Source organism: Terrapene carolina, unplaced genomic scaffold, assembly GCF_002925995.2.
Source record: "Terrapene carolina triunguis isolate 2854851 unplaced genomic scaffold, T_m_triunguis-2.0 Scaffold85, whole genome shotgun sequence".
Taxonomy (NCBI): Eukaryota; Metazoa; Chordata; order Testudines; family Emydidae; genus Terrapene; species Terrapene triunguis.
This window is the reverse complement of record NW_020664436.1, coordinates 55,226,397-55,239,010: the sequence shown is the minus strand read 5'-3', so window position 1 is coordinate 55,239,010 and position 12,614 is coordinate 55,226,397. Positions and strand designations below refer to the sequence as shown.

Below are 12,614 nucleotides of genomic sequence, written 5' to 3'. Positions count from 1 at the left end.
TTTTTAGTGTCTAGCAAAGTTATGAGTTTAAGCTCCCAGGCTTGTCTTTTTAAAGTGTTGTGCAGGTTTCCTTTGAGGATGAGGACTGATATCTAAGCATCTTGGAGATCCCTTGCTTATGCGTAGAAATATTGCCATCTCCCAATTCCAAACAGCATAATGATACAGAATCTTTGGGTCAGGGATTTTTATTCCCTTCCCCCAGAGTTCAAACTGTGATGAAGATGAGGGTTTGTTCACGTCCCCTCTTCATGGGTGTAAGGGTAGCAATCAACAAAGTCTTCTATCTGCTGATTTTCCACAATGGTCCGTCTGGTGTCTATAGGTCTTCTTTTGTTGGACAGGAGACTGCACCTCTTCTGGTAAACTAGTATTGCAGACTTAGTAATGCTTTTCCTCTTACTGGGTGGGGGGGTCTTCCAGTTTCATAGCACACACTTTTATAGTTACAAAGCAAACACTTAAATATTACCTTATAACGTGGGATACAGATATTGTAAGTGAGATTAATACATCCAGCAACTCACAAGCATTTCATAAAGTCCAAACACCAAATATAGAGCTATAAATCTAATTCCTATTTTAACAACACTAACATACAGGTGAGCCACACTGGTTTCCAGCCATTCTTTTGTCAGTCTTCAGTGAGACTTAGAGGCCTTGGCATGAGCTGGAACCTGCATCTGCTAGCGTAACAGATACCTATATGTGTTTTGATGTGGGGTGACAGGTGATAACTAGGAGTGTGCAGTCAGTGGGGTTTGTTTTCTGTACTGAAGCAGATTCTTTGGGGATATTTGGGTAGCTCATTCTATGATGAGATCTACTTCTCTGGTGGTGTGTCCTTGTTTGATGAAGGCTGCTTTAAGTGTGTTTAGGTATGTATCCTGGACTTTCTCTTCAGAGCATATTCTGTGGTATCTCAGTGCCTGGCTGTAGATAACAGATTTCTTAGCATGTCTAGGGTGGTTACTGGATCTGTATAGGTAGATGTGGTGATCTGTGGATTTCTTGTATATAGTCGTCTGTAGTATTCCATTGTTAAAGTTGATTGAGGTGTCCAGGAACTTGATACTGGTGTGGAGGTGTTCTAAAGAGAGTTTGATGGATGGGAGGTGGTCATTGAAGTTGTGGTGAAAATTTATGAGGGAGTTTGGGTTGACTGTCCAGAGGATGAAAATATGATTGATGGATGTGTGGTGCATTTGTCCAGAAATTCTTCCTCGAGGTGGCCCAAGGAGAGGTTGGCATACTGGGAAGTGATCCTGGAACCCATGGTTGTTCCCACGGTTTGTGTTAGTGTTATTGTTAAATGTAAAGTTGTTTTGGGTGAGGAAGAAATGGATGAGTTTGGCAATGTGTTTGGAGTGGATTTCTGAGCTTTGTCCATTGTCTTGTAGATATTTGAGGCAGGCAGCAATGCCATCATGGTGAGGGATGTTGGTGTTCAGGGAGGTGACATCCATGGTGGCAAGGATGGTGTTCTGAGGGAGGTTGTTAATGTTGCGGAGTTTCTGGAGGAAGTTGGTTGTGTCCTGGAGGAAACTGGCCCTTTAGGTGGTGAGTGGTTTGAGGATTGTTTCTGAGGCCCAGTATTCCTTCAATAACAGTGCTGTTGCGTGATATAAGGGTCTGCAGCGGTTCCTTTGTTTGTTTATCTTGAGAGGCATGTAGAAGATCCTTGGGGTGGGTTTGTGGGGGTTGAGGTTGTAGAGTTTCTCTTATCTATGTACACTTTCTCCTAATGGGATGAAGCTCCAAAACAATCCTGCTTTGGTTAGGTTTTTTTTATACTGTCATAGCTGTGTGCTTTTGGAGATCCACATTGATATACTTACATAATAATGTAGATGAAGGGTTGGATCTTGAAATGAAGTTAGAAGGTTTGATTTTGCACGTCAGCCTTGCTAACAATCTTTGGTGGGCTCTCAGAATTTTATTACCAAGTGAAAAAAAACCAGATCAAGAATAAATTTTATTAGAGCTTTATTTTTAATTCTTTACTTTTATAATATTTAAATTATAAAGACATAAATAATACAGTCATGAAGAAATTTTTTGATGAGTATCATTGGACATTTGCTTGTTTTCCATCAAGCAGATATTAGCTTGTCAAATCTGAAAAACCCACCAAGGAAAAGGGAAACCGAATCCTCCTGCTTGCTCCTTGTAACCCATGCAACAATTTTATTTTGAAAATAAACCTCTTTCTCAAGAAATGAAGGGAAGGATGCTTGATGCACAGTGAGAAAGACTGGGTATTTTGCATGTGAATGAAAGGTCTCTCTAGCAGTAGTATGAAAAGACTGGTGCCAGGGCAGTGTTCCAGGGATTTTGCAATAATGTTTCCAATTTTTGTTGGTTCTGCTATTTGTAAAGTACTGTATATTGTTTTTAACACAGCTGGAGGCCTGGCAACTTGTAAAAGCTGCTGATGGTGAAGATGAGCTTGCCGTACTCCCAGTATCTGTCCATTATGTGATGATGTTTTCCTTCTTGTAGGCCTGTTCTCCGGGATTTTATAGACTGCCTCCTAGATCATCTGGCAGGAGACCTGGCCCAACCCTGGGCACCTGTGCCGCATGTCAATGCCATGGACATAGTAATATGTGTGACCCTGAAACCTCTATATGTCAGGTATAAATTGTAGGCTCTTCCTAACCTAGTGCACTATGTTCTTCTAAAATTAATCTGCTGTGTGCCAAAATCGAAAATCTGGAGGACATATTTTAATCTCGTGCTTTAAAAAGAGGACACTGTCAAGGTTGCCGGACCAAAAAAATGAACCTATCTTCAGAGTTTTCCCAGAATGACCTTCCTGAATTAGGGATTCCAGTCATGTAACATATTTTTTCTCCTCCAAACTACTGCTTGTTGAAGCAGGAAACCTGTTGAAGAAGGGTGCTCCTCTCTGGGCTGGAGATACAAGAGAACCTAGGGAATGGAGATAAAAGGGGCTGGGTCGAAGTGCCTAGGGAAGTAGCAGCAATGGACTGGAGTAAGAAGTATGCACCTGCTGTTTATAGGGTTCCTGGGTTGGAATCCAGAGTAGTGGGGAGGTCCAGCTTTCCTTGCCAGCCACAGGTAAAGGGGCATAAACCCCAAGCAGGGGACAGGCCTTATTTGGGAGCCTGAAAGAAGGGGTTCATTTGAATTTTGTGAGTGGCCCACAGGGCCAAACCACTGAAGACCCATCAAGGTCAGCCAGCAGCATGCAGGAGGCACCAAGGGTGAGAAAAGGACTGTGATATTGCACTTTGCCACTTGGAGGCACTCCAGAGGTAATTGCCCCATTACACCTATAAGCCCAATATGCAACTCACTGTTTGTTTCACAATAAACAACATGCTATTCTGATAGACAATAACATGCCTGCATTGGTGACACATTAAGATGGAGTGTTAATTGTTTCTCCTACTTTGACAGCTGGAGCAGAGAAAGAAAGGGAAAGATAGATGAACAGGATGGGAAACTGCAGGAATACATGTGGCTAGTTGCAGGCCTCCATTCCTCCTCCATGTAAACCCATATGTAACACCCACAGCATGTCTTCTGGAGAGTCTCAAACAAGGCAGCTCCAGTGAGAACTGCATCAGAGACAGTAATGAAGAACTCATTCCAGGAAAAAGATCCCTTGTATCTAAGAATGTTTGACTCCCTTGAGCTGGGAACAAAATACAGTCCGCTTTCTTTCTCCCTCCCTCCTCACAGAACTGCAGGCACAACACTGCTGGCGATCATTGTGAGAGGTGCACAGTTGGATTCTATGGGAACGTCCGAGGATCTCCAGAGGACTGCCATCCTTGTGCATGTCCTCTGACCATTCCCAGCAACAAGTAAGCCTGTGGCATTAAGCTGCCTCTTCCAGCCAATAATAACATTGTCTTGGTCTCACTCAGTGTCCTCAGTCAGCTGTACACAGTATAAGTGCACGCTAAAAGATGTCCAATCCATTTTCGCTAATTGATCTTGCTGAAAGAGTCAGGGACTGCTCCCTTGCTAATTAGTGATGAATAAATTAATAATGGGTGGAAAATGCAATGCTCCACAGATAATGAATGTGTGTTACAAAAGATTTCTCATAAGTGAAGCTAGAGCAGAGCTCAAGTACAGTGTAGCCACGAGGGAGTTGTAAATAGTTTTTTGCTCATATATTGTGTTGGTATAAATGTATTTCAGTGCCTTTCTCCTTCTGCTGTGCAATTTATTGATTCCTTATTTAATGTTACATGGGTTTTAGGCAATTTGTGAAGGATAGAATAGTTTAATCGCAATGCAGTTATTGCAGTATCCACTTTATTGGTTGCCTTATGCTAATGAACCTTCCCACCTCCCTCTCTCCTTGTTTCCCACAAATGATCCTTGAGATTTGTTTGTTATTGTGGTGGGAAGCCCTAGGTGCCATCAGGAGTCATTCTTTGTTGCCTCTGTAAGAGGTTTATGGCACATGAACTTTCTTTTGAAAGGCTGAGGGCATACAGCTTTCTCCAAAGCCACGTTCTGTGTTCTTTCTCACTGATTGACCTTTAGGATGTGCTAATAAGTACTTTGGTCAGTACACTTCCCCTTTGAGATGTCATCTTCTGTCTTCATCATTTTATAATTTTGGGGACGGTTTTGATTTTTGGGGTAGGAACGGCTCCTATTTCCATCCTCAATACCCAAGATTTCATTGATCTTTCATGTGAAGCAAACGGCATCAAGAATTCTTTCAGAGTTCATAAGTGCTGAATCTAGATCAACCAAAGCAATTATTTAAGGATGATTCAAGGTGTTCCCTTTTCCTCAGAAAATTGCTGTGCAACCTCCATAGCTCTTCCAAGTCTTATCAGCCCAGCCAATGAAAGACTTGAATGCGACTTGAATCCAGGCTTCTTCTGTAGCAGTGCAGAGCTTTAACCCCTGGGACATGGTCCACCTGCCTTATTTATAACAGAAAACGTTTTTTTGTATTGATTAGTTCAACCTTAGATTTGATAACTGCCAGCCTGATTATATTTGTTCCACTTTCTCGCTACAAGCTCTTTGAGATAATATTAGCGGGGGGGGAGGGGGGGGGGAGAATCAGATTCAGCCACTCTGTTGTAGCCCCGTAATAATAAAACTACAGACACATAGGTGAAATACACACGAGCTGGTAATTGGATGACACAGATTGACACGATAACATTTTTTGAAGAAATAGAATTCAATTATTTTTATTTTTAAAGTTTTACAAGAACACAACTAAGTTTAAGGCTTTAAGTTTTTAAAGATGTTTTTGTTTTTCTGCACAATCAGCATTCAGCTTCAAATATGATGAGCTGAAAAACTGGAGGGAGTAAGTTGCTTATGGGTATGTGGATCTATTTTTACGCAGTTGAAAATGTGTTGGATAATGAGTTTGTGAGTAGTAGATCAATTTATTTACATTTTATGCAAAGGTGTAATTTTTATTACTCATTCAAGCACTATTGATTTAATGCATTATAAGGATGCTGACTGCAATATACCAAAGGGGGGAGTTCTGGGTCACCACCACCTCAGTGCTTTTTCAGCATTAATCTGGTTTGGCATTCCCTGCACAAATACTTGGATACATTTTGTAGCACTGCACCATTTTAATGTTTAGCTTAGCGCCCCCCCTCCTTTTTTTTTTAAACTGTGAGTACAGGATCCTGACTTACTAATATTCCAATAGTACGCTACTGTACACATTTCACAGGTACACACTACAGTCACCAATTTACCATATGCATATGCCATAGCGAACAGAACTCGTTATATTCTGCATCTAAAATACACACATTCACTGCTTGAGCTAAAAGAAATTATTCTTTCATTAGGGTAGTATTAGGGCAAGAATGTGTGATCATCACAAATGATCTTTCCAAAGTCTTTAATGACCTCTTCCTAGTCAAAGCTCAGAACCAGTATTTCATCCCCATGCTCCTTGGTCTGTTAGCCATCTTTGACATCATCAACCATGCTCGTCTTGAACTCATATCCTCCCTTGGCTTCTGTTACTCTATCCTATCCTGATTTTTCTCCTCCCTCTCTGATCGCTCCTTCAGAGTGTCTTCAAGAGGTTCTGCCTCATCCTGCTCTGTCCTTGGTCCCCTTCTCTTCTCCCTCTACACCATACCTCTGGGTAATCTCATCCACAAACAAAAAATCAGCTGTCACCTCTCTGCTGATGACTCACTGACCTACCTCTCTACTCCAGACCTGTCTCCTTCTGTCTAAACTGAAATCTCAGCCTCTCTCTAACATCTCCTTATGGATGTCTAGGTGTCAGCTCAAACTCAACATGGCTAAAACAGAGCTCATAATCTACCCCTCACCTCCGAAGGCCTTCTCCCAGCACTGCCATTCTGCCTGCCTCTTAGACCAAAACCTTGGCATCAATTACCCATGAAGACAAGCCCTAAGATAATGACCTTTCCTATCCATGCACACAACTAAAACTCTTGTTCATCTCGTGTCTTGATTACTGCAACATCCTTTTCTCTGACAAACACAGTTTTGTCCTGCTCATATCTATTCAAAAGTGTTCCTGCAAAGATAATTTTCCTAGCCATTCACTTTGACCAGGTCAGCCCTCTTCTTTGCATCCCTCCACTGGCTCCTTTTCTCTGTCACACCAAACACAAACTACTCATCTTCACTCTTAAGGCCCTACATGGCCTATCCACATGCTGCCTATCATCTCTCAACCATTATCAAGATGTCAACTCCCACTTCCAAATCAGCTCATGACGTCAGCCTCCATCACCCGCTAGTTAAATTTTCAAACAAGCACCTTTGTGCTTTCTCCCTTGCTGCCACTCATGCTTGGGAGGCACTCCCTGTAAACAGTCTCAAAGCTACCTCCTTATAGACCTTCAAAATCCTCCTTCAAACTTTCCTTTGCCATGATGCCCGCTAAAAACTTGACAATAGTTAGGTTGCTGGCTACTCCTGGGGGGAATTCTGCGTCACTGCACATGTGCAGAATTCATGTCATCCACAGATTTCTTTGCTTCCCCACAGAAAAATGACTTCTGATGGGTAAGCAAAGGGAAGCTGTAAGAGTGGTCACCCATCCCTCCCCAGCAGCACAGGCAGGTTGTTTCAGGTGCCCGAAGCAGCTAGTAGAGACATAAATCACTGCCAGGAAGGGAGGGGGACTGGGCAGTCATACGTGTGAGAGAGAGAGACATTCTGACCCTCTTACTCGCTATTGCGGCATGCTCGGCATGGAGGGGCAGGTCTTTGGGGTGTTTCTGAGGTAGGTGTGGGGCAGGCTCTGTCCCCTTAGGCAGAGCAGAATGTAGCAGCCTGCCTCCTTAGTCAGTTGTTTCCATTGTTCTTAGTGAATTCCCCCAGGAGTATAAAACAGTTGTAAAAGTTTTAAGGCTCCTTCACATTGCCAGAGTGGTATAAAGGGACAGTATGGCCTTATAAATGCTTGTGGTGCTTTAGTGATTAGAACTCTTCTAAATTTTTGGACTGAAAAAAATATGCTCCATGAACTGTTTGCTACTGACCTTTCTGGTGATGGTCAGTAACCAATATAAATTGTGAGTTTGATTCCCCAGCCGTCACTTGCTCTTCAGTTGCCTATGATGTAACACTGAGCATATGGCTGCATATATTCTTTGACTAATAACTAGAAATTAAGGGTCAAACCTAGCTGCATTACTATTTGGGGTTTGGGGATTTCCTCTAGTGCTCCTCACTCCCATTCTCCATCCATTGTATTGTAGTTTAAATAAATTACCTAAGTAATTGAAACCAGTGTGATTATATTACATTATTTTGACAAATAAAATATGCAGAATTTTGCAGAATTTTAAAATATTGTGTGCAGAATTTTTATTTTTTTGGTGCAGAATTTTAAATTTTTTGGCACAGAATTCTCCCAGGAGTAGCAAGTGTGATGAGACCACTGCCTATCATGCTGACCAATACTTTCTCATTGTTTCATTGATTTCCCCTGTCTGTCTTCATCTATCTGTTGTCCCCCTGTCTTATACTTAGACCAGTGGTGGGCAACCTGCGGCCCGTCAGGGCAATCTGCTGGCGGGCCACAAGACAGTTTCTCTACATTGACCATCCACAGGCATGGCCACCCGCAGCTCCCAGTGGCCGCGGTTCGCTGGGAGACGGAGCATCTTTTTGTTCTGTTTGTACAGCACCTAGCACAGTGGTGTCCTGGTCCACAACTAGAAATCCTAGGCATTATGGTAATAATAATAATAATAATTAATAATCAGAAGAAGAAGAAGAAGTAACACTTCAGCAGCTCTGATTCTATCCATCAGAGGGCAGAGGCACCCATACACACCACCAGGTGCTACATTACAAAACAAGGACCAGAGGACATGGAAATCAGCAAAGTGTGGCTGAGGTGGGAAAATTTACTGTTGCTGGAAAAATAGCAGAATTTTTCCCTTCACTGCTCACCCTTTGACACCATTCAAATCACAGCTAGGGACTTATAGAAGAATTGTTATCACTGATGAGTATCTCTCCACTAGATGCACATAGTAGGTACATAGTGGGTAAGAAAATCCTGATATTAACATTGAAGAGCAGACTCTATTACTGGCCTTGTACAGCTGCTTAGAGTGATATGGCATATCAATGGAGTACAGTAGAAATGGCTTTTTATTCTTTTTTTCCCCCTGGTTTAGCTTTAGTCCTTCTTGTGTTGCGGAAGGTCTCAGTGATTACCGGTGTACCGCTTGCCCACCTGGATATGAAGGCCAGTATTGTGAAAGGTATGGTAATTGTGTGGGCTGAGATAGAGAGAGAGAATTAAAAAGGGGACAATGTAGAAAGAGGCATAATGCCTTTCAATGGATGTCAGTAAACAACTCAGCATCTTCTAAATATGCTTCTTTTGATAAGTTATTTCCTCTTCTATGTATGGTTTAAAAACTGGATTTATGAGGTAGTTTTTCAACTTCTATTGTAAATTGACAGTGGATAAACTCGTTATTATTAATGCCAAAATTCTATTGGCTTAGTCTTTTTTTACTCCATGTTCTTTTTCATTGTACTCCAAGATCTAAAGAAAATGATATGTTTATCTTAAATTATGTAATATACATATAAATTGTCCTGATGTCATCCTAAAATTCCCTTTTTCACTATTAGTGAAGCCTTCTTGACCTTGACCACAAAGAAGAAATTTACAGTTAGATTTATTAATAACCAAAGAGACTGCAGTTGTTCTACCCATAACAACAAATAGCTGCATAACACAGTATGAATAAGCTGATCACAGTTAGCAAGAGATTATTAGTACAAATTTCACTTTTAAACACAACAGCGAGGCGGTCTCTTGGGTAGAATTTGGAAGTCTCTTGATAAAAGGTAGATCATGGAGGGAGATTTCAAGTCAGTCTGTTGTAGGGCTTGAGTGTCTGCAAAACTTTCAGGGAGCATTAGGCCTTGGCACCACTTTTGCCCAACCCTGCTGCCCTGATTGAAACCCACATATTGATTACAGGATTGTGCCTATAATTAGTTGGTCAGGTGGTATGCAAATTGTTCCCTTACATAAATATATATTTGTTCATAAAGTGCCAAAAAAAAACCAAACAACCCCAAGACTTGTGCTTTTGGGAGCTCAGCTTGGTATAGTCTTGCCAACTGCAGACAAGATAAATATAGTACACTATGCATTCTTAAGAGGCCAAATCTGTGTTCATATTTATAATGTCTAGATGTTCCCCTGGCTTCTCCGGTGACCCAAGAACTCCAGGAGGGTCCTGCCAAGAATGTGAGTGTGATCCGTACGGTTCACTGCCTATCCCCTGTGACCCTGTCACCGGACAGTGCACTTGCAAACCTGAATCCACAGGGTGGACTTGTGCAGGCTGCAAGCACCAGCATGTGCGTGATGGCGTGGAGTGCATTTGTACGTATATTAACATTACCTCGGGGGGCGGGGGCATTTGTGGTGGTTTGTGTTGCATCTCAAGAACTGAATCTTGCTGTGGTGCCAATCGATTCTGTAGCTGTTTTGTTTTGTTTTTCTGAAAATATCCACCAGACTTCTCATTTCCCAAGCATTCTGGCCTCCAATTTTCACAAGCCTCAAGCTGCTGGGAAAATCTTAAGTACAGTTTAATAGCATCATTGAAAATCCACAACAAGGCTCTGAAGGACTTCTTTTAGTCAGTTTCAAAGTTTGCAGTTTTGCCAAAGGTTGGGGATGCTACTGTGACAGATTAAAGATCTGGGTTTATTGAATATTTTAGTATGCTCCTAAATGTTTAATCAGCAGCTCCACTGCTTTTTGCCATGAATCATACATAGACTCTGAAAAGTATTCATCAAGGCTTATAGAAAGCCTTGGACATGCTGCTTCACAACCTCCTGTTGAAATTGAGAAGATAGAAGCAGTCAGGGTACAATCTATTCAGGAACAAAGAATGTCTTTTGTTTAAAAGATAAAATGAATAGCCAATCCAGCCTACAACACTGTTGAGTTACATTTTACAAAACTCATACTTTTTGCCCTTGCTTTCAGTTTTTATCTGTTCAGATTGTCTTCTCTTTTATTATTTTTTGTAATTTGGTTTCCATGAAATTGGATATTATGTTTGTTCTGAGCCCAGAGTTTCATTTTTCTATGATAATTCCTTATGTATTATCAAAAGCACATAAAAATCAGGTTACAGAATGTATTCTTGGACACTTAGTCAATCATGAACTGAAATAAGGCATTTTCTTAAAAAAAGAAAATTAATAGGAACAAATTTAATTGTGATTATTTTCTCCCTCCAGGCCTTCATATCATTGTTCCATTTAAAACAGAATACAGATAGGGATCCAATAAGCCCCTGTATATAAGATTTTTATTCTGTGCATATTTGAATCTATTGGCAGGGCACAATGAACTGGTTTTAATGTTTTATCTGAATTTTATCTTGTTATTGAATTTTAATTGAAGCTTTTTTCATTTTGTGATTATCTTTTCATGTGAGGCTCATATAATACCAAAGCAGATAGGCACCATAAATCTCAGATTTATTTTCATGTTGGGTAAAATCCTGGAGTATTCGTTTAATCGTTACCATTAAACCAGCTAATATGTAATCAGGACAAATTGCAACCGTGCAACACAAACAATGCAAAACAGCCTAAAAACCTAAAATTGACATGGAATAATGTAACAGCTCATATCTATCAAGAGCTAAGTATGCCTTTCGTTGTTTGAGAGGATGAATAGTGGAGTCCTGTTTAAAGTATACCAGGCATAACGGGCCTGATGCTGTAAGGTGCAGAACATTGCAGTCATTTGGGCTTTCAGAATCTCTCAGGAAGTGCTCAGAATTTGGCAGGATGAGGTTTATAAGTGTGCATACAGTGCTGGCTCTGTTGAATGTAGTACTCCCGCTGCATAGGAGCCAACATTGCCTTGTCAATGGACAGAGAGCTAGGTGGGAAACTTCAGTAAGTGCTGAAAAAGGACACTACACTCTCTGTATAAGTCTGTTAATATCTTCATATATTAGAGAGAATGATAGACAGACCCAATATACACCAATGTTATTGGGCTTGGTTCTCTGTTATCCCACACCTTGTCTTTTCATTTACATCGGTGCAATGTGAGATAAAGTGCATGTAAAATGCTACCAAATCAGAATAGCAGTGTTCTACACCCTCTCTGCAGTGTTGTAAATAACAGCACAAGGTGCAGGGCAATGGACCATCAAGCCATGCTGTATATAGCTACCTACCTATAAAACATTGACCGCATTTTCCAGTGTGGCATCTACAGTAAGCCATATAAAGCCATAGCTAGATACCTAAATGGAAGAGGCCTGATTTTCAGATTGGTTGAGCATCCAAAACTCCCAGTGAAGTCAATGATAATTTGTAAAATACAATACACCGTATTCATGCAATATTAAGGAAAAATAAGTCTATGGTTATTGTATTACTTATTAGTAATATAGCCAAAATTGTCAGTGCAGTCTCAACTCAGCTTGTGTTTTTGTGTGTATGCAAATAACTTGCATATATACAAAACAACATTAGTACTGAGTTTGCATGTGCAAATGGGTTTTAGCATTTGCACACACAAGTGAAAGTGCTCAAAACTGCATGTAGAAGTGCCAAGTTGCAAATGCACAAATAGAGGTATTTTCTCTAATATGTTTTAATATGTGGCCCATATTATTCCTAGTTGTGCACCAGAGGAGACTAATATTGAATAATATAAATCAGATATCACTCTACTCCCCATTTCCACGGGTCTGCCTGCTCCAGTGGCAGGTTGCCGATTCCCCAACCATAGTGGAAACCCTAGGTAGCCTAGAGCCAATATAGCTAGCTCTATGCTTCTCCCTCCTAGCCCATCGAGGGCATTCTAGGGGCATAACAGACACAAGGAGTGTTGGTGATACACTGCTGCACTCCACGGATCACCAGCTGTAAAAGGGCCATTGCAGAGAGGCATCATTTAGAGAAGCTCTGAGGCTTTGCCCATCTCCCCAAGCCCACAGCTGTGTCAAGTTTAGCTCTGGTGCAACTGAGGATTTGGCCCCTTTATGTTGTTATCCTTCAGCTTGCGCATATAAAACATTTTTTTTCCAGAAAACACAATAAAACCCTTATGGCTAACCACTTTCAAC

The 12,614-nt window shown here is 41.1% G+C and overlaps 1 protein-coding gene across 1 annotated transcript in view; it reads left to right on the top strand.

Annotated features, from left to right (window-relative positions):
• Positions 1-12,614, top strand: part of LAMA2 (laminin subunit alpha 2) — a 337,406-nt gene that overhangs the window by 209,880 nt on the left and 114,912 nt on the right. Inside the window, exons 31-34 of the mRNA XM_029911052.1 lie at positions 2,503-2,637; positions 3,712-3,836; positions 8,658-8,744; positions 9,696-9,889. Coding sequence (XP_029766912.1) covers positions 2,503-2,637; positions 3,712-3,836; positions 8,658-8,744; positions 9,696-9,889 — 541 coding nt within the window. The remainder of the gene's footprint in view (positions 1-2,502; positions 2,638-3,711; positions 3,837-8,657; positions 8,745-9,695; positions 9,890-12,614) is intronic.